This window comes from Schistocerca piceifrons, chromosome 1 (genome assembly GCF_021461385.2).
Source record: "Schistocerca piceifrons isolate TAMUIC-IGC-003096 chromosome 1, iqSchPice1.1, whole genome shotgun sequence".
Lineage (NCBI taxonomy): Eukaryota > Metazoa > Arthropoda > Insecta > Orthoptera > Acrididae > Schistocerca > Schistocerca piceifrons.
In genome coordinates, this window is record NC_060138.1 from 298,201,936 (window position 1) to 298,225,221 (window position 23,286).

Below are 23,286 nucleotides of genomic sequence, written 5' to 3' on the forward strand. Positions count from 1 at the left end.
ATCTAGATTGGTTGGAAAAACATCAGGCATACAGAAAAACAAAGTTTTTGGTTGTCTTCTGAAGAAATACTTTTAACGGAAGATAAGAATAGTGTTTTACCAATACTAGGCAAGCTTTCTCTGAAAACCCTACTGTAGAAAAAAATCAGCTGATTGAACTTATTTTTACCAAGTCTATATTGAACAAAATATTTTTGATGTGATTTGTTATACAAAACCAGTTAATGAAAAATACACCCAAATTGTAAGACTGGAATACTGAATGCTGTGATTGCATTCATTGCAAAATCCTTGACATTATCAGAGTTTTCAATTGTTGGTGAAACTGTTCCTGATTTTTCTTCTAGAGCTGCACTAGACATTTCCAGAGGTTCTCCTAGTTCAATGAATTTTGCCAGTTGACGAGTCAGACTTCGGGGAGCAGCATAAATGCTGTGAAAAGGGGGGCATGGTAAAAATTTTCACATGATCGACAGAGAGAATCTGTGTCAGGAAAGCATGAAGTGAAGTTTTCCAAAACCAAAATTCTATCTGCGATGAAGAACTACTGTCCACAGTGATATGGAGAAGCCATGGGGATACATGGGGTTAATTTTAGCAGAAAAAAGACGCCACAAAGCATAGTGATACATGGACAGCAACTCTACAGAACTGATAGATAAAACTTATCTTTGATTGGTGATAGTTCAGTAGTTAAGTTTTATCTTTGAGAACGATTATCTCTGCTGATCTCGTGTAAACTTATACAATGCCCTCCACCCTTCCCTCTGCCCCTCTAATTGTTTTTCACATTGTTTATGGCTCTCTCCAATGTCTGACCCATCAGTTGGCAAGACTCAGTGGAACCAAGAGCTCCACTGAAGAAGTCCAGCACAGCTCTGCACAAAGCGTCAGGAATGAAAAAGTTTCAGGGACCAAGATCCTACAACCCAGAAGATCAACCAGCAGCAGAGACATCTGGTCATGGAAGACTTCATTGCATATTTAGAGTTCTTGTTATGTTTGACTGTCACAGGTAAGAACAAAGAACTGTAATTGTAACTTTAGAAATAGGCAAATGGGTGTTCCATACTTTAGACTTCGAATTAGCATTGGAAAGATGAAAAATACAAATGTAAATTCAGGCAAAAATGGAGGAAAGTGGTCTGAGTCATGATTATTTTAAGTGAAACAAATTATTGGTAAAATTTGGAATAATCAAGATAACAGAATTCTTAATGAGCCTCTAATGTGATATGAGTACAAGAGAATTTTCAGCCGTCATTTTATTGGTCTTTGCTGCATGCTTTACAAGAGAAAGTTGTGGGTGTATTTTTAGTGTTTTCAGCAGCTATGTGTATTATAAATACATAATTATGGCAGTAGAAATATAAGTTTTTGTCCATGTAGCTGACCTTTGAAAAGTTTGTTGATTTTTGTTTTCATGTCATACAGTTGTACTTGTGGGCCAATTTTGCAGTAACTTAAGATACTAGATGAACAGGATTGAAATTCACATTAGTGATCCTGATTAGGCTTTCCAATGTTTCCCAAAATTTCTAGAGGCTAATGTTGGGATGGTTCCTGAAATAACACAACAGCTGATTTTATTCCCCTTTGTTGTCCAATTCAAACATAAGGTCTGTTTCTAATGAGTTTGAGACCATTAAAATGTGGAACTCTCAGCTACTTTCCTTACTTTTGAGAGTCCCTCTCAACCTTTTGTGCACACCCTTTGCCCCCCTCCCCCCGTCACATCTAAGTGTAGTACATAATGTGTTGACCATATCTTTTATTTTGTTGTCAGTATTTATTTTTTGATTACTAATATTTAAGTCTTCATCTTCAGTATTTAATGTTTTGTTTATGTTACATAAAAATTTCCATGTTTGCAGGTTTCAGCTTGGGGTGGATACGTTTTTATTATAAACCTAATACCTCTTCACGTTTTTGCTTTACTGTTAATGGGGCGATACTCAAATCGCCTTTTCACAAGCTACACAACATTTTACATCTTGGGGCTTATCCTTAGTATGCAGATACCATTTGTTGGCTTTCAGCCAATTCGTACTAGTGAACATATGGCTGCTACAGGTCTGTGGATTGAATTTAATATTTTCATTAACTTACAGTCAGTAAATAATGTCTGAATTTGAGAAAATGATTTGATTGATTATTTCTTTCAGGTGTATTTGCTCTCTTAATGGCAGTTGCATTCTTGAAATACCTGCAGAGTATTCTGTCAAAGGCAGAATTCAAATATTTCTTCACTGTGTCTGCCCTGGCGTCTGCTGGAATTGTTTTTCTAACAGTAGTAGGTCTCACTTACGCAGGAGTAATTGCTCCTTGGAGCGGAAGGTAATCATTGAAGGAAATAATTGCTTCTTTGTTGCAAACTATTTTCTCATAAATTTATTGTTAATCATTTTGTGTTGAGAGGTTGATATTTGTGTATTTTGACTGATAGTAATTACTGTGATATGTGAATGCAATTTTTTTTTCAGTTTGTATCAGTCAGTTATTTTTAATAGTGTTGTGTTCTCCCTCCCTCCCTCTCTCCCTCCCTCCCCCTCCCTTCCCCTCTCTCCTTTGAACTCAGTTCTAAATAAGGAGTTGCTCAAGCAACTGCTACAGTCAGTTGTGCAGGACAATAGAACTTTTTACATATAACAGAAGAAAGTGTGGTTCATAGTTAGTTTTGGTTATGACTTATGCCATGTAGAATAATTTATGTTATTGAAATGGCTGGTGGATCCTTAAAGCCTATAGGGAAGCTACCAGTGTGCTGTAGAGCATGCAGTTAAACAGGAATAACACTAAAGTATATCAGAATTGCTGATTTTGTGTGGCATTATCATCTTTTAGTAATACACTGCATTGACATATTGTGACATGCTTTCAGGGTTTCAGGTTCATAAATGTCAGAAGATAGTAATGCCATGCTCAAATAGATAATCATTATCACTTCTTTGACATCAGGATAATAAACTCTCTGCCTCAACTAAGTCATCATTTGCCAGGAATACAGTCCGCAGGATGAGATGCAAGGGCTAGAAAATGAGTGATGTCACTGACTGGTGACAAGTCATTGAAAAATAATGGTAATTCCAGTTGCAAAATAGTTTTAGATGTCATAGGTGGTTGTATTATGAGAAGTAAGCGCCAGGAATGTTATAAAATTCAAAAAGGAAAGTCAGTACATCTGCAGGTATACACAGTGAATCACTGTGTACTGTGTAGCAAAGGATACTTTGTATTTACAGAATGTTAATATTTCTTCCCATTCCATTCAGGGAGGAATGACTTACTAGAAACCAGTTCGAAAACTGTTACATGTTGATATGTCAGTATTGAAATGACAATATCAAATTCCAGTATTTTTATTTTGCATTATATTTTTTTGACAATTTTCCATAAATATTTGAAATCATTGTTTTGTAATTGTAGTGGTACAGTAATTTTACTTTCACTGTGTGAAGGAGTCTTACTACTTTTTGAGGTCTCATCACGTCCAGTCTTTCCCTTTGACTGTGAGATCCAAATATATATGGCACAAATTAGTCTGATTGCACTGGGGGCTTGGCAGTGTGAATGGAATAACAAAATTAGTTATCTGGAGAAATAGCACATGAATTGGTTTAAAAACAATTTTTAACACAATTAGTGTGCTATTTCTTCACATCAGCATTCTTCAAAAGCAGTGGCTGAAAATGATGTACAAAAATCTAAATGAAAAGATTGGTCTCTGGTGTGGGCGGAGACGTGAGGGGAAATGCTGACATAATTGGCACTTGCCACTACAACAGAAACTGCAACATTTAACTTCACCACATGACTTTGACATTACAGCTGCTAGGTCACTGGTGTTGGCAGAAATAAAAAAAAACAGGCAAGTTGACATGAAGTGTTCCGGACAAATCCGATTTGTGACGAAACTGAACCACAGACCTGTCGGACATCTTTTACTGTGTCACTTACATGCAGTTACCATTGTTACCAAAGTGGTTATCATCAAGTGTGAACGTTCATTGTTTTCCTTTCAATTCTTGCAGTAAGGGGAATAAGCAGACTGCTAGTTCGTTGATTTACTGAATATATATTAATAAATCAATACTTAAAATACAGCTCTAAAACCGTCAGTATATTTACAGTGTGCAGCCGATATTTTTATAGGCTGTTACATCAATATTTTTTCTGTAGATATATCTATATATCAGTACTTTTCTTCATTATATCAAGAACTGATAATGGTATTTTTTTAAATATCAATATATCGGATTCCCGATATTTTGTAAAAAAACAACAGTCTTAGTGCACACATGCCCAACCCCTCCCCCTCCTCCAACGCGTATAATTATGTTGTGCGGGCTGAATGCACAATGTAATTGTGTGTGTGTGTGTGTGTGTGTGTGTGTGTGTGTGTGTGTGTGTGTGTTCGCGTATAATTATGTTGTGCGGGCTGAATGCACAATGTAATTTTGTGTGTGTGTGTGTGTGTGTGTGTGTGTGTGTGTGTGTGTGTGTGCGGGTGCCGCTGGTCTTGGTTTAGCTGTGATAGTTCTGTGTGTTTCAACTTTACAGTCACATTACCAACAGTCAGCTTGGGCAGCTTTAGAAGGGGTGAAATGCTCCTGATAAATTTGTTGCTGAGTTGGCATCCAATAACTAGTCCATGTTCAAAGTCACTGAGCTGTGCTTACCATCCCATTCTGTTGTTACTGCTTCTTTGCTGACAACACCATGATCCATGTCATCTGTTACACTGGCAGGTCTGCTTTTGTGACATCTAGTGCCATTTCTGCAGTACATAGAGGTGTCTGGATACTTTTGATCAAATATGTGTGTGCACTGTAGCTCAAAAAACGATTCTTTCCAAAAGCTAGAAAAGTTTTCATTCATGTTTGTGTGTCTGTCGATGACTCAACACTTCTAGTATCTGGTGAGTTGTGACCTTTACTCCTAAATTATTTTAATTCTGCCAATAATAAATAATCTCGACAGGCAGTTCAACTATCCTATTTGTAACTGAAATGCAGCTTTAATTTTGCAGGTTCTATTCGCTATGGGACACGGGATATGCTAAAATACATATTCCCATCATTGCCTCAGTGTCAGAACATCAGCCTACTACATGGTTTTCCTTCTTTTTTGATCTCCACATACTTGCTACTATGTTTCCTGTTGGGTTGTGGTATTGCATAAAAAATGTAAATGATGAAAGAGTGTTTGGTAAGAAAAAACATTTTAATTAATGAGAGACATTAAAGTGTTTACAATATTATACAGAATGTTTTAATAATGATCCTGCTTCATGTTCCAGTTGTTCTTTATGCACTTAGTGCTGTATATTTTGCTGGTGTTATGGTTCGTCTTATGCTCACACTGACGCCTGTTGTTTGTGTCCTGAGTGGAATCGCTTTTTCTCAACTTCTCGAGTTGTATCTTAAAGAAGATGAAAGTCCACATGTCTCCTACAGTGACAGTGAAGATGACAGCAATGGTGACAAAAACAGTCGCAATATGTATGATAAGGTATGTTAAAAGGTAAATAAAGGTAAATCTTGTATTGTGTTACTACCCCTCCCCCACACTCACAACATACTTCTAGCTTAAACCTTGCATTGTGTATCCCAAATTTTTTGAAAATATAACCACTGCCATGTGGTCTCAAAATTTCAAAATAGCTCACATGAAAGAACAATCTGGTTACATGAATTATTTCTTATGCTGAAAACAATAGTAGTTGAAAAAACATCAATTGATAGCAGCTTCTATGTGCATGCTTTAACCCAGTCAAGAATATTTTAATGGCTTAAGACTTCCAAAAGAAGATTAGTGGAACTCTGTGGAAGATGGCAAATGTTCAGATAAATAATTATCATCCACAACTCCAGTAATGATTGCAAAAATGTGGAAAGTGAACCACAATGATAGGAGGCAGACAACCAACAGTTTTGTAATGTTGTTGACATGTTATATGAGTCACGTTCAACTGGATGGGTTGAAATGAGACAAACTTCACATGAATATTTCATTCTGGTTAATATTGAATATAGCAAAAAAAAAAAAGCCAAATTTGGCAAAAATGAACATCAAACTAAGCAAAAATGAACATCAAATTCAACAAAAAATAACATTGCATTTTTGAAAAAAAAAACACCAAATTTGACTGAAAAACACCAAGTGTGGCAAAAAATTACACCAATGTGGCAAAAATATAGCACCACATTTGACAGAAAAAAACCAAAAACACCAAATTCGGCAACATATAAAACAATTTGTTCATGTCCGTAGTTATTAAGCATATATCATCAATTCACTTCTTTGTATTTAATGGCTTGACAGGTCATCTTTTTACTCTGGTTTCTTTGTTTATTCAGTGGAGATGGCATCATATTAAATAACTGCTTTGTCTGCAGCAACATCACAATAAAGCTTATTCATAGTATCTGAGAAATGTAGCACTCATTCATTCATAGCTCAAGAATTATAAAATTTTTGTAGAATTATACATTCAAGAATCTTCATTGTTTGATTGTTGACAATAGAAAAGACTTATTCAATTACATAAAAATGTTTGCAAAATATGTTCACCGAGAGTCAAAAGATACAAACACCCAGAAAGACATTGCAATGCTAGCTTTCGGAACCAGAGTCTCTTTGTGGCAGAAGAGTGGAAAGATTTGGAGGAAAACAGATGTAGAAAAAGTAGCACACAACCCTGGCTTGGTGGATATTTCCTGTTCAGAATGAGAGGCAAAAAATGTACTGTTGATACTGCACAAAATTTGAAAACCTAAGGACGTTGAAGTGGCAGAGAAGGCTGTGGAAAAATCAGAGATGGGTGCAAGTACACCATAATATGAGTTTTCACATATGGCTCTTTCTTTGTCAGAATAAATATTTTCAGTAATGAAACTGCTGGTGGTAGTGTTTAGATTGTGCATAAGATAAGTCTTACAGAACCATAAACTAAGTAAATGCCGTTCTGTCTAAATTCTCAGTTCCTCAAAGTTTCACATATGGGAACTTTCCTGACAACATGCACTGTTTTTCATCCTCTCCTGCTCTCGGTTAACAGTAATTTTTTTATTCCATTTTTTTCCTTCTGTTAACCTTTCCTTTTAGTTTTGAATAATTTTTCTCTGTAAAATTTTCCTCTGCTTAGTTTTCCCCTTCTTTTAGCATAGAGACAACTATACAGTAGTATAACAGCCAAGTATCTTTTTGAGGACTGATGACACAGTGCAGTGTGAAAAATTGCAAGGAACAACTGTTTTGGACTTCTGCACTTCTGCCATTTTTCTCTTTCTTGTGTATATGTCTCACACAAAATTAAAAGCTTATGGAGGTGGATACCTATTGCCTGGGGCGCAACCACAACGGAGGGGTATCTGTTGAGAGGCCAGACAAACGTGTGGTTCCTGAAGAGGGGCAGCAGCCTTTTCAGTAGTTGTAGGGGCAACAGTCTGGATGATTGACTGATCTGGCCTTGTAACACTAACCAAAATGGCCTTGCTGTGCTGGTACTGCGAACGGCTGAAAGCAAGGGGAAACTACAGCCGTCATTTTTCCCGAGGGCATGCAGTTTTACTGTATGGTTAAATGATGATGGCGTCCTCTTGGGTAAAATATTCCGGAGGTAAAATAGTCCCCCATTCGGATCTCCAGGCGGGGACTACTCAGGAGGTCGTTGTTATCAGGAGAAAGAAAACTGGCGTTCTACGGATCGGAGCGTGGAATGTCAGATCCCTTAACCAGGTAGGTAGGTTAGAAAATTTAAAAAGGGAAATGGATTGGTTAAAGTTAGATATAATGGTCATTAGTGAAGTTTGGTGGCAGGAGGAACAAGACTTCTGGTCAGGTGAATACAGGGTTTAAATACAAAATCAAATAGGGGTAATGCAGTAGTAGGTTTAATAATGAATAGGAAAATAGGAATGCGGGTAAACTACTACAAACAGCATAGTGAACGCATTATTGTGGCCAAGATAGATACAAAGCCCACACCTATCACAGTAGTACAAGTTTATATGCCTACTAGCTCCGCAGATGATGAAGAGATTGAAGAAATGTATGATGAGATAAAAAAATTATTCAGATAGTGAAGGGAGCTGAAAATTTAATAGTCATGGGTGACTGGAATTCAGTAGTAGGAAAAGGGAGAGAAGGAAATGTAGTAAGTGAATATGGATTGGAGGGAAGAAATGGAAGAGGAAGCCGTCTGGTAGAATTTTGCACAGAGCATAACTTAACCATAGCTAACACTTGGTTCAAGAATCGTGAAAGGAGGTTGTATACATGGAAGAAGCCTGGATATACTAGAAGGTATCAGATAGATAGATAGAGATTCAGGAACCAGGTTTTAAATTGTAAGACATTTCCAGGGGCAGATGTGGTCTCTGACCACAATCTATTGGTTATGAACTGTAGATTAAAACTGAAGAAACTGCAAAAAGGTGGGAATTTAAGGAGATGGAACCTGGATAAACTGAAAGAACCAGAGGTTGTACAGAGATTCAGGGAGAGCATAAGGGAGCAATTGACAGGAATGGGGGAAATAAATACAGTAGAAGAAGAATGGGTAGCTTTGAGGGATGAAGTAGTGAAGGTAGCAGAGGATCAAGTAGGTAAAAAGGTGAGGGCTAATAGAAATCCTTGGGTAACAGAAGAGATATTGAATTTAATTGATGAAAGGACAAAAAAAAAAAAAAAAAATGCAGTAAATGAAGCAGGCAAAAAGGAATACAAACGTCTCAAAAATGAGATCGACAGGAAGTGCAAAATGGCTAAGCAGGCATGGCTAGAGGACAAATGTAAGGATGCAGAGTCTTATCTCACTAGGGGTAAGATAGATACTGCCTACAGGAAAATAAGAGACATTTGGAGAAAAGAGAACCAGTTGCATGAATATCAAGTGCTCAGATGGAAACCCAATTCTAAGCAAAGAAGGGAAAGCAGAAAGGTGGAAGGAGTATATAGAGGGTCTATATAAAGGCAATGTTCTTGAGGACAATATTATAGAAATGGAAGAGAATGTAGATGAAGATGAAACAGGAGATATGATACTGCGTGAAGAGTTTAGCAGAGCACTGAAAGACCTAAGTCGAAACAAGGCCCCGGGAGTAGACAACATTCCATTGGAACTACTGACGGCCTTGGGAGAGCCAGTCCTGACAAAACTCTACCATCTGGTGAGCAAGATGTATGAAACAGGCGAAATACCCTCAGACTTCTAATAATTCCAATCCCAAAGGAAGCAGGTGTTGACAGATGTGAAAATTATCGAACTATCAGTTTAATAAGCCACGGCTGCAAAATACTAACACGAATTCTTTACAGACGAATGGAAAAACTGGTAGAAGCTGAGCTCGGGGAAGATCAGTTTGGATTCCGTAGAAATGTGTTGGAACACACGAGGCAATACTGATCCTACGACTTATCGTAGAAAATACATTAAGTAAAGGCAAACCTACATTTCTAGCATTTGTAGACTTAGAGAAAGCTTTTGACAATGTTGATTGGGATACTCTCTTTCAAGTTCTAAAGGTGGCAGGAGTTAAATACAGGGAGCAAAAGGATATTTACAATTTGTACAGAAACCAGATGACAGTTATAAGAGTCTGGGGACATGAAAGGGAAGCAGTGGTTGGGAAGGGAGTGAGACAGGGTTGTAGCCTATCCCCGATGTTATTCGATCTGTATATTGAGCAAGCAGTAAAGGAAACAAAAGAAAAATTCGTAGTAGGTATTAAAATCCATGGAGAAGAAATAAAAACTTTGAGGTTCGGCGATTACATTGTAATTCTGTCAGAGACAGCAAAGGACTTGGAAGAGCAGCTGAATGGAATGGACAGTGTCTTGAAAGGAAGATATAAGATGAACATCAACAAAAGCAAAATGAAGATAATGGAATGTAGTCGAATTAAATCGGGTGATGCTGCAGGAATTAATTTAGGAAATGAGATGCTTAAAGTAGTAAACGAGTTTTGCTATTTGGGGAGCAAAATAACTGATGATGGTCAAAGTAAAGAGGATATAGAATGTAGACTGGCAGTGGCAAGGGAAGCATTTCTGAAGAAGAGAAATTGTTAACATAGAGTATAGATTAAAGTGTCAGGAAGTCGTTTCTGAAAGTATTTGTATGGAGTGTAGCCATGTGTGGAAGTAAAACATGGACGATAAATAGTTTAGACAAGAAGAGAATAGAAGCTTTTGAAATGTGGTGCTACAGAAGAATGCTGAAGATTAGATGGGTAGATCAAATAACTAATGAGGAGGTACTGAACAGAATTGGGGAGAAGAGAAATTTGTGGCACAACTTGACTAGAAGAAGGGATCGGTTGGTAGGGCATATTCTGAGGCATCAAGGGATCACCAATTTAGTATTGGAGGGCAGTGTGGAGGGTAAAAATCGTAGAGGGAGACCAAGAGATGAATACACTATACAGATTCAGAAGGCTGTAGGCTGCAGTAGGTACTGGGAGATGAAGAACTTTGCACAGGATAGAGTAGCATGAAGAGCTGCATCAAACCAGTCCCTGGACTGAAGACCACAACAACAACAACATCACTGAATGGGTTATAAGTGACACAAATGACACGGTTGGTGGTGGCGTTATGGGAATATATTTTAGGCCATTGCAGAGAGGGGAAACATGAGAAAAAAAATGCTGATGTGATCCACCGTCAGCATTACCAGCGCAACTTACAATGTTTAGCTTCACCATGCAGCTAAGATAGAATTACTGGTAGGTTGCGGCAGCAATGGAAAAACAGGACAGTTGATATGAAGTGTTCCAGACCTACCAATATGCGATGTGCCTCTTATAATTCAGTCTCATCTTTTTGCATGTGTTCTGATGTACTGTATTCAGTAACAGTATCGCTCGTCAATCTTAAATTCGAGCACTAAGTCTCGAAGAGTATACTGTATTAGAATCAAGGAAACATCAGCCATTTCCGACTAGTGAGCTCTTATTGGCCAGCAACTGGTTACACCACTCAACAGGCACCACATCACACTAACACATACAATGAACTTGAGCTTGCCTGCTGGATGTGTGAAGAGGGGGAGTGGCCCTTCAGTGACAAAGTGCGTATAGGGGTGGTAGTGTTTTGTGACGTTCTGAAAATATACTTTTCATGCAGCTCATGTGCTATGGCAGAGACGTTATATGGATTTTTGCGATAGAACATTTTAAAGACTTGTGTTCAAATCTGACAAGACACAGTTGCAACAACTACATACGCTATTGACGTATATACTCTGCACCAGCCACTATAGGTAATAAAGATTGGCAGCAGTGATAAAAGGCATGAAGCAAAACTGTAACATCTGAGCTTTCTTTTAACTTTAGATTTTACACAGTGTACATAAATTCTGTGAGCTGACTTCAGATAAGCTTGTGACGTTAGTGGGGGAAGTAAACTCATTTTTTTTTCACGTGTGTCTTCCTCTCCTTGAGAGAAGGAAAACACACACTGCACATGTTAGATTCCAATGCCTTTCTCCGTACTTCAGTTTAATTCACCATTTTCATCAATTATTTCTTTTTTCTAAGTGAGCACAATGGAAAGCTCTCTCAAAATTGTGTGTTTTGACGTATGATTTGTCACTGTAGAATGTCAGAAAATAGCTCAATTACCTTGTACCCAGTTATCATTTTTAATTTTTGACTAGCTTTTACATACTGTACACATCTGTGATTTTTTAAGGACTGATAAAATTCATTATCACAAAATATTGTACAAACATTTTTGTACATTTAATTTCCTTCACTTATACTGATTTTATACAATGTATTGGAGAAAATTATATTTTTAATAGTACATGCCAATCACATATGTTTTTGCTGATATTTTGGGGGTTTTAATGTTATCCTCAGTTCTGCATTTTCCTCAATTTTATGTTTTATATGGGCAGACCACACAAAAACATAAAATACGGGTTTCTCTACATTGTCACATTCTTGTGACGGTGTATCAATCTCCGAAATCATAACACATTCAGAAGAAACAGGCAAATGTTTTGCCAACTAAGATTATTTATTTAATTTAAGCTGTGCTGTTAAAACCCATCCTGAACACAACTTCGTAATTTGTAACATTCAGAAGGAAAAAAAAAAAAAGAAGAAGAAGAAGAAGAAGAAGAAGAAAAGTGACACCAAAGATTATTAATTTCATTTTTGTCAACAAAACTGATGTACAAGGGGTGATCAATAAGTAATGCAAAACATTATTTTTCCGAAAGCAGTTTGCTTTTATTCAGGATACCTTTACGCAGTGTTATTCCCCATTCCTTTGGCTACAAAACCCTACTTTTCGATGTAATCTCCATTCAATGCGATGGCCTTACGCCACCATACTGTGAGGGCCTGTATGTCCACATGGTACCAATCTTCTTGTCAGTGTCATAGCCAATGTCTTGCTGCATCAGTAACCTCACCAATATCCATGTTCTGCTTCCCGTGAGGTGCATCCTTCATTTGGACAAACATATGGAAGTTGGAAGACACGAGATACGGCATGTAGGGTGGATGAGGAAGAGCAGTTCTGTGAAGTTTTGGTAGGTGCTCATGGGTGTGCTGTCGTGCTTTGTTATGTAAAAGTGGAAGTTCACAATATTATGAAAAGGATAGTTGTTATTCACTATATAGCGAAAATGTTGAGTCACAGGTAGCCATTAGAAAAGACTGTCAGAGAGTGAGCTTTCTGCCAACAAGGCCTTCACCGAAAATAGAACCCCCCCCCCCCCCCACACACACACACACACACACACACACGTGCAAATGCAACTCACACACACATTCTCTGGCAGCTGGAGCCAGACTGTGGGCAGCAGTGCATGATGAGAGAGGCAGCCGTGTGGGGGGTAAGGAGGAGGTTGGGGCGGGGAGGGGGAGGGATAGCAGGAGGGTGTGGGGGATGATAAAGAGCTGCTAGTGGGAGCTTGCATTTGCATTTTTGTGGCTGCAAACATGCTGAAGCTGTTTCTTCAATTTTCTGAGGGTAGCACAGCTGTGTGCATCTGGACAGCACAAGTGAGATCAGACAGATTTGCACAACTTGTTGTGATGATGACAGGTGCATCCAACGACTCAATGTGCTTTTGTTCTCTGCCAGGTCTCGGTACACATTCTGCAAGCACCTGTTAATATCTGCATGATGCTCTGGTTTTCTGCCAAAAGAAATTCAATGGCAGCTCTCTGGTTGGGATGTAAGTCCATTAGAGATGCCACTTTGGGGGCTACATATAGTGCCACCACCTATCGGAACTTCATGAAACTATAGGGTCTGAAGTGGGAATATTCCACTATGTCTCACAACCAATTCCACATTTTTTTCAACCGAAATTGGCTGAGAAAAAAGAAAGTTGCTTTACTTCTTGAATGCCCTCTGTATTGCAACCTGAGTTAGGCTTCAGCCAAAGCTGTGGGTCGGATTGGCACCACAACCAGGTATTTTAGCTTTTAACAGTATTACATATTAGTATTGTTACTCACCGCATAGAGTAGGTGCTGAGTCGCAGACAGGCACAATGAAAAAATTGTTAAACATTTAAGCTTTTGGACAAAAAAGTCCTCCTTCAGAAATAGAAAACACATATACACACAAGCAGAACTCACACATTGTCTCTGGGCTTTGTGGCCTGACTCAGTCTGCATCTGAAGGGAGCAGCAATTTGCAGTGGGTGGTAGGGATAAGGAGGAAGCATGGATTTGGGAAGGTGAAGATTATAAATTAAATTGCTGCTCATTTCACCCACAAAAATGTAAGTTGTGCTATAAGGTCCCAACCTAACTGCAACCTTGTAATTTGTGTCATATTCAGGAGGAAAAAAAGTCAAATATTTGTGGGAACAGTGAAGAAGGGAATGGTTTCTAATTGAATGATAGAAATTCATTGCCTTTTTTTCTCAACTCTCATTGGTTACGAGAAAGTATCATTCCAATGGGTACTCAAAATTGATGCATTGCCAACCTGTGAGCCATAGAGAATCACTGCTGTGGCTGCTACTGGCCCGATATAGACTTTCGCCTTGGAGATTTGTTGAATTACTCACATTAGTGCAGGAGGGCACTGTTCGTATGTTGGACTGGGAAGCATTCAAATACAAACCATGCTTTCTGTGCACCTTTAGGCTGTTCGTTTGTTACTGAAAGCACATCAGCTGTCAATTGAATGTTGTGCAAATACAGTACAGCTTTAGGCAAACAGAGAAGTCCTTGTGTGAGCTAAATGGCAACAGTAGGTAACAACAAAATCCAAATCATAGTCCAGGAGAAAACTACATAGTACAGGATGGTTGTCAGTAGGTAGCTTGGAGAACTTACTGTAGACATTGGCTGGTTGCAACATGTAAGGCATGACAGCCCTTAAATCTGCTGTGGGTGTTTTGCTACATGACATAGTGCTGGGAGATGTATCCTACCGCACTGTGCCTAACGATCTCACCGGATATATGAGTAATTATGTCAGTTGATCTATCCAATAAGGAAAATTATAAATAACCACAATAATGATGACAATGTTGGTGCTGGTGGTGGTGGTGGTGGTGGTGGTGGTGGTGGTAGTAGTAGTAGTAGTAGTAGTAGTAGTAGTATCATCTATTGTTCTTTTTTTGGGAAAATAACAACGCATCCTCCTGGAATGCAGTTCTGCTACTGATCTATGTTCCACTTTGATTCAGCTTTACATAATGGATGTCTGGTAATACACTGCAATATTCCCTCGGCTGTGTGTTTTGTTACTTCCTTTGAGAGTAAAATTGGTAATATCGTTTTCTTATGTATCAACAAGTCAAGATCATTTAAAGATAGACTTTGTGATGCATTTCTGTCGTGTTTTAATAATTAAATAATTAAAATTACAGTGTGAGATTGGTCATGTTCTGACCATGAATACTAGGTTTTAAATCACTATGGCCAGTATTTTACTTTGTTTATTTACTTGCCACTGATGATGTATAATTCCCAGGTAGAATTAATTTGTTAACTGTTACTCTGACTTATGGATTCAATCATTAACTTTCAAAATGTTGGAGGGGAAACCCCATTGACATCTGTAGCTGTATGTGGGTAAATTGAGCAGTGTCTTAGGAGTTAGAGAAAGCATTCTCAGAAGTGCAAGATCCAAACATGTATTTTCATTACCTAAAGATTACTTTCAGAAGACACTCAGTCCAGAAACTTTCAATGAAATTATACAAGTGTAATTTTGCAGTAAAGAAGTATTGTGTTCTTTTTTTTCCTCCATTGTAAAGTCAAATTGCCAAACCTTACAACTTCCTTTATGTATAAATCTATGGCATATTATGCTAATAATAATAATAATAATAATAATAATAATAATAATGATGGTGGTGGCAATGGACCACTTTAATGATGTGCACATCATTGATGATGATGATGATGATGATGATGATAACACACCACCATGACCCCAGGAGATAAAATCTCAGACCCCATTGGGAATCAAACTCGGTCCCCTACATGGCAGTCAGCCAAGTTGGTCATTCAGTTATCGAGGCAGATATAATAATAATAAAACAATAATAATAATAATTATTATTATTATTTTAGTGTGATTAGTTGGTTCAGGACAGAACTAAAGAAGCCTCGGACAAGCGCTGTCATGGTCGGGGACGACGCTTGAACCCTATGCCCGTCCACAATGGTAACGACACTGCTAGCCACACGGAAAATGATTTGAATCCAAATAGAGTTGTTTTGCAGGATATGCTTCCTGCAACCACTCTAGAAGGAAAACAAAGACAGAGGATGAGATGGTCAGATGAAGTTAACCGACACCTCATGTTCTGTTATTACCAAGCAACAAACTTAGGAACAAACACAACTGGATACAGATCACAAGTATACACAACATTTATTACCAGATACCCAGAATTAAAATTTTTAACAGAACGACGACTAGCTGATCAGATCCGTGTAATAATCAAAAATAACAGGATACCCCAGTCAGAATTAGAAAACAGCAAACAACAAGTACAACAAATACTAGAACAAAATAACGTGCAATCAGAAGGAGAAGAAAATACGGTAATGGACTCAAACATCCCAGAGCAAACAAACAAAGAACAACACGCATCAGTTAAACAATCAGAGGAAAACGAAATCTTAAGACAGCCACCAGAACAAGCACAAATAGAACACGAAGTGACACACATGTTAGATATAGAAGAAAAATTTCAGCTGACATATATATAATACAAAGACACAAATACAGACATTAGACCATTCTTGCATAGACCACCAAATAACCCACAAGTCGAAACAACAACAACAACAACTATCAACACAGTCATGCATAACAAAATAAATGAAAATACAACTATGGAAGAGTTACAACTACTGATTTATATAGGAGCACTAAATATCCACACTAGGCAGAGATCAGAACCAATCAACACACAGAAGAAACCCACAAAACCAGCATGGCAACACAGGCTACAGATCAGAATAGAAAAACTGAGAAAAGACATCGGACAGCTAACACAATTTATAAGAAATGAAATATCAGACAAAAAACGAAAAAGGTTAGGTAAAATCTCACAACAAGAAGCGATAGGGCAGTTAGATGAAAAGAAGCCGAAATTACAAGCATTGGCCAAACAACTTACAAGATACAAAAAAAGTGAAAATAGAAGGAAACAAAACCAAACATTCAACACAAATCAAAAGAAATTTTACCAGACAGTAGATAACACACATATTAAAATAGACAATCCACCAAACATAACAGACCTGGAACACTTCTGGAGCAACATATGGTCAAACCCGGTACAACATAACAGGCATGCACGGTGGATACAAGCAGAAACAGACACATACAAGATGATACCACAAATGCCTGAAGTGATAATTTTGCAACTTGAAGTCACCCAAGCAATTAATTCTACTCACAATTGGAAAGCCCCTGGAAAAGATAAAATAGCAAATTTCTGGCTAAAGAAGTTCACCTCAACAAATTCACATCTAACTAAATTATTTAACAGTTACATTGCAGACCCATGCACATTCCCTGATACACTCACACATGGAATAACTTATCTGAAACCTAAAGATCAAGCAGACACAGCAAACCCAGCTAAATATCGCCCCATAACGTGCCTACCAACAATATACAAAATATTAACTTCAGTCATTACACAGAAATTAATGACACATACAACAGAGAACAAAATTATAAATGAAGAACAAAAAGGCTGTTGCAAAGGAGCACGAGGATGTAAAGAGCAACTGATAATAGATGCAGAGGTGACATACCAAGCTAAAACCAAACAAAGGTCACTACACTACGCATACATTGATTACAAAAAAGTTTTTGATAGTGTACCCCACTCATGGTTACTACAAATATTGGAAATATACAAAGTAGATCCTAAATTGATACAGTTCCTAAACATAGTAATGAAAAATTGGAAAACCACACTTAATATCCAAACAAATTCAAATACTATCACATCACAGCCAATACAGATTAAGCGTGGAAAATACCAAGGGGACTCATTAAGTCCTTTCTGGTTCTGCCTTGCTCTGAATCCACTATCCAACATGCTAAATAATACAAATTATGGACACAATATTACTGGAACATACCAACACAAAATCACACATTTGCCATACATGGATGATCTAAAACTACTGGCAGTAACAAATCAGCAACTCAACCAATTACTAAAGATAACAGAAGTATTCAGCAATGATATAAATATGGCTTTTGGAACAGACAAATGTAAGAAAAATGGCATAGTCAAGGGAAAACACACTAAACAAGAAGATTACATATTGGATAACCACAGCGACTGCATAGAAGCGATGGAAAAAACAGATGCCTATAAATATCTAGGATACAGACAAAAAATAGGAATAGATAATACAAATATTAAAGAAGAACTAAAAGAAAAATATAGACAAAGACTAACAAAAATACTGAAAACAGAACTGACAGCAAGAAACAAGACAAAAGGTATAAATACTGACGCTATACCAGTATTGACCTACACATTTGGAGTAGTGAAATGGAGTAACACAGACCTAGAAGCACTCAATACACTTACACGATCACAATGCCACAAATATAGAATACATCACATACATTCAGCAACAGAAAGATTCACATTAAGCAGAAAGGAAGGAGGAAGGGGATTTATCGGCATAAAAAAACCTACATTATGGACAGGTAGACAATTTAAGAAAATTCTTTATAGAACGAGCAGAAACTAGCAAAATACACAAAGCAATCACTCTTATAAATACTTCGGCTACACCACTACAATTTTATAACCACCTCTACAACCCTTTAGATCACATAACATCAACAGATATGAAGAAAGTAAATTGGGAAAAGAAAACCAAGCAAGCACCCATATCATCTAACACAGCCACACATCGATCAAGACGCATCCAACACATGGCTAAGAAAAGGCAATATATACAGTGAGACGGAAGGATTCATGATTGCAATACAGGATCAAACAATAAACACCAGATATTACAGCAAGCATATTATTAAAGATCCCAATACCACAACAGATAAATGCAGACTTTGTAAACAATAAATAGAAACAGTAGATCACATCACAAGCGGATTTACAATACTAGCAAATACAGAATATCCCAGAAGACATGACAATGTAGCAAAAACAATACATCAACAACTTGCCATACAACATAAACTAATAAAACAACACGTCCCCACATACAAGTATGCACCACAAAATGTACTGGAGAATGATGAATACAAATTATACTGGAACAGAACCATTATAACAGATAAAACAACACCACATAACAAACCTGACATCATACTCACCAATAAAAAGGAGAAATTAACACGACTATTCGAAATATCCATACCCAATACAACAAATATACAGAAGAAAACAGGAGAAAAAATTGAAAAATACATCCAACTGGCTACATCGAAACTTATATATACAACTACAGAAATCTGTAATTATTGATACTTGTTCAATTACCCGAAAGTTCCTAAATGCAATGTAACATATACCGTACAGTTAAAAGAAAGTCACACTTGATCAAGATCCGCTTCACTTTCCATTTTTAACCAGACATAACATCTGAGAAAGAAAAGAAATAATAATAATTATAATAATAACAATGACAACACTGTCCCTCAGGTTTGGGTGTCTAACTCCTTTTAAGTGTACACTGTATTCAGGTCTGTATCAATTTTCTGATTGGGCACAGGATACCAAACCCCAGTAAAAAGGAATGGAACGCTATATGTGCCATTCATTGTTAGCTGGATTATTGTGTGAAATACTTGGAAACAAATAGCAGTTATTTGTTTATTAAACATCTCTTGAAATTTTTGAAATTTGGAATTTCTTGTGTATGCTAGTATGTCAGAATTAATAGAGTAGCAGTATGATAGTTACCTATATCTAAAGTGAATTGTATTTGAAGGCAGGAAAATTAAGGAAGATGAAGCATGAACAGCAAAGAGAATCTGATGGCCTCGGAGTCAACATACGCAGTATTATTATTGTTGCAATTCTGATGTTGCTAATGATGTTTGCAGTACATTGCACATGGGTAACTAGCAATGCCTATTCTAGTCCCAGTATTGTATTGGCGTCTTATGGTCACGACGGGTGAGTTCAGATTTAGATTTAGTCTGCACACTCATTTTGGTTCATGTTTGTTTTTCATCTTTTTAATGTAACTAGAACTTCTAGCTGGACTGTACATATTTTTATTTGTTGTTTTTTGCTTAACAAAATTATGAAGTGATGTGTTTAATACTGAAAGGCAGGAAGATTTTCGTGAAAAATTTATATTATGGAGTAGTTTATCAAAAGTTTTATGTAGCAGCTGCGTGCAATAGCCAGTTTGTTAAATAGGCAGAATTAACTCCTGGAATACAGAGTGGCTACCATTGATATGAGGTGCCATCTATCATGCACTTTACAATGGCTTGTGCTGAGAGTTTATGCAGATATAGTAAAATATCCTTCACTAGCCATTTTATGGATTTTTTTGAAAATATTTTTGTGTTGCTAGTGGTACTAAAGAATAAATTTGAAACATCTTATAAGATTTGTCTGTAACAAAAGTATCAAACTTTGATCCAGAAAGCAAGTCCTACATCTAATTGATTTACGGTATTATTTATAAGGTGCCAAACTGTTCTGGGTAGAACTGTGGGGCTGTCATTGTTTGGAGGTACATGTATGTAATCCGGGTACGCAGTGAAATCTGGATGCCACAGTAACATAGCACATGACCTGAGGAGCCAGAAAGAAGACTGTGCTGCCCATCCCCACTTAATCAGTGGGTTAGACCATTTAGTTTTGTGTCCTGGCTATGGTACTGCAGCAAGTGAACTTCAGTGTTTCCTGTGTACAATCAAAGATTTGTGGAACTTTATATTTTTGAGGGGATAATTAAATCTTAGACCATCTCTTGTACAAATAATGGAAGGTTTAAAGATAAGATTTGTAGAAGGGATGACAGGCACTTAAACAAAATTGAAAATGTTGCTAAGCTTTAAGATAATATCTTTCCTCTGTGTTCACTGACTGATAAAGATATACATACACATGTATGGCTACATTGTACTGGATGACTCAATTGTCCCAGAACTGCAGCCTGATTTGGGTGAGAGGTTGCATTGGATGTGAGAGGAAGGGAAGAGTGGAAGGAATGGAGGGTGATAGCTGGGAGAAAGAAGCAATAGGGAAATGTGTTTGGAACATGGGGCTCATAATACCGCATGGCACAGGGTAGAGAAGTCTAGTGTGGTTCTCAAAGTGAGGGATTGGACTGCGTGTGGGATAATCAGAGGCAGAGGAAGACTGTGGAGAGAACACCGTGGGTGGAGATTAATAGAGTTTGGTGGTAGCCATATGTTCAAGAGTGGAGGTAGGTATGAGATGGGCTAGCAGGGATTGAGACCAGGAAGATTTTGGAATAGAAGGATGTGTTGGAAGGACAGTCCACATCTACATGTTTCATTCCTCCGCTTCATGTGCCACATGTAATTTCCCCCGTTGGCACCATTGTGAGCTTGCTGGTGCCACATTCTTGTCCTGTACTCTTGCGGTTTCCCCCTCCCAACTGTCAGTGTCTGTTCCTGCCTCCCCTCTTCCTCAGTACGCTCACCTGCTGCACCCAATACAACTACTCTTCCCAGCAGGGTCACAATGCCAGAATAAGGTAACCGATTCCTGTGTGTGTGTGTGTGTGTGTGTGTGAGGGAGAGAGAGAGAGAGAGAGAGAGAGAGAGAGAGAGAGAGAGAGAGAGAGTCTTGTTTTTGTGGCAGTTGACTGATCAGTGCCTTAACGATGCAGTGAAAGGTTTCTTTTACCCCTTTTTTGATTATAGTATTATTCCCCTGAAGAGCTGGATCATAATTCAAATTTCCTTCCACCTGTTGAAAAATTGTGGAAATATCCTTGCGGGATATTTTCTGTGGGTCTCAGGTGTCTCTTGTTATTATAACTGAATTTTTATTTTCAGTTTATATCTGAAACCTATGATCATTTTCATGGGGTACCTAGACTTGCGTATGGTACACAGGGCCATTTTTTGTTAATTCCAATGGTGGATTGCTTAACAAAAACAGTTGTAGCAAAAATGTAGCTACTGTCATTGTAACCACATACTCAGATTTATGTTTCATTTATCAAATTTATGTAACATTTATCAAATTTATGTAACATTTATCAAATTTATGTAACATTATCAAATTTATGTAACATTTATCAAATTTATGTAACATCGATAAAATCTTTGCTGGAAGCTTTTTAAACTTTTCCATGTGATTTATGTTTGCATATCTTCTAATTTGGACCATAAATTGCATTGCTATTGCTGTTGCTGCAAATCTTTGATCACTGTAGTCCGCGGCTCGTGGTCTTGTGGTAGCATTCTCGCTTCTTGCGCACGGGATCCCGGGTTCGATTCCCAGCGGGGTCAGGGATTTTCTCTACCTCGTGATGACTGGGTGTTGTGTGTTCTTCATCATCATTGACTCGCAAGTCGCCGAAGTGACGTCAACTGAAAAGGACTTGCAATACGGCGGCCGAACTTCCTCGCATGGGGCCTCCCGGCCAACAATGCCATATGATCATTTCATTTCATTTGATCACTGTGAAGCGAACACAACGGCCATATTTTGTACTGTGTCCCACATTGCAGTTACTGTAATGACTAGAGGCTCTAAGAGGAAGCATAAAATAATGCTTGTGTATGCAAATAGGTTCTTCATACACATCTTGTGGCCACATTTAAATTATTATTGCTTAACTCAAAAAAAGTATAAAATAAATTGATCTTATATACTTCCTGTACAGTCCATATATGGTATGTAATTCGTGAAGTTTCTTGCGGGATCATATATTCAGTAAGTTTACCAAATTCTGCAGAACCATGACTATTTCTGGGACCAATATTTTACATGGTAACTATTAAGCCATAGAGTTGGAGACTGAACAGTAGAAATCTTTTTTAACAAATTTGTATGGAACGTGTTTTACCAGAGTAAGTGGAAGGAGTGACTCAGAATGTGATGTAGATGCTATTTAATTACAAATTACACTTTTCACAGAACGTTTCCACTCTTCCCTCTCTCTCTCTCTCTCTCTCTCTCTCTCTCACTCACTCACTCACTCACTCACTCCTCTTCTTTTTTCTTTTAAGAACAAGTCAAGAAGAGTTGTTTAGTTTGCCCTTACAGCATATTGTAGTGAAATAAGTTGGTTCTCCACTTGGTTGATTGTAGTTTGAATTGATTCATCTATATTTAAAGAGGAAAAGAAATTCTTCATCATAATCAGTTCACACATTGGGGTTCAGTTCGAAGGTGGACTCATCACTGAAGACAATTATACTCCAGTTGATGAGGGTCTGCCCCCGATGACCAGCGAAGACATGTCTGGAGACAACCCGGATGGTGGTGGTATACCAACATGACTGTCACCCACAATAGGACCCAACAACCAGGAGTGATAGTCTGGGGTGCCATTTCTTTTCATAGCAGAACCACTTTGGTTGTCATTCATGGCACCTTTACACCACAGCCATACATCAGGGATATGTTACAACCTGTTTTGTTGCCCTTCATGGCCAGCCATCCTGAGTTCACATTACAGCAAGATGTCTGTCCACACATGGCAAGAGCTGCTACTGCTTGACTTCATGCTTGCTAAACCCATCCTTGTCCAGAAAGGTCACCGGATCTCTCTTCAGTTGAGAATGTTTGGAGCATTATGGGTAGGGCCATCCAATAAGTTTGGGATTCTAATGAGCTAACAC

General features: G+C 37.8%; 1 protein-coding gene across 1 annotated transcript in view; it reads left to right on the top strand.

Moving 5' to 3' along the window:
* LOC124783695 (dolichyl-diphosphooligosaccharide--protein glycosyltransferase subunit STT3B) overlaps window positions 1-23,286 on the top strand; it is an 85,459-nt gene that overhangs the window by 35,894 nt on the left and 26,279 nt on the right. Inside the window, exons 5-9 of the mRNA XM_047254041.1 lie at window positions 1,875-2,073; window positions 2,166-2,337; window positions 5,030-5,208; window positions 5,300-5,511; window positions 19,434-19,621. Coding sequence (XP_047109997.1) covers window positions 1,875-2,073; window positions 2,166-2,337; window positions 5,030-5,208; window positions 5,300-5,511; window positions 19,434-19,621 — 950 coding nt within the window. The remainder of the gene's footprint in view (window positions 1-1,874; window positions 2,074-2,165; window positions 2,338-5,029; window positions 5,209-5,299; window positions 5,512-19,433; window positions 19,622-23,286) is intronic.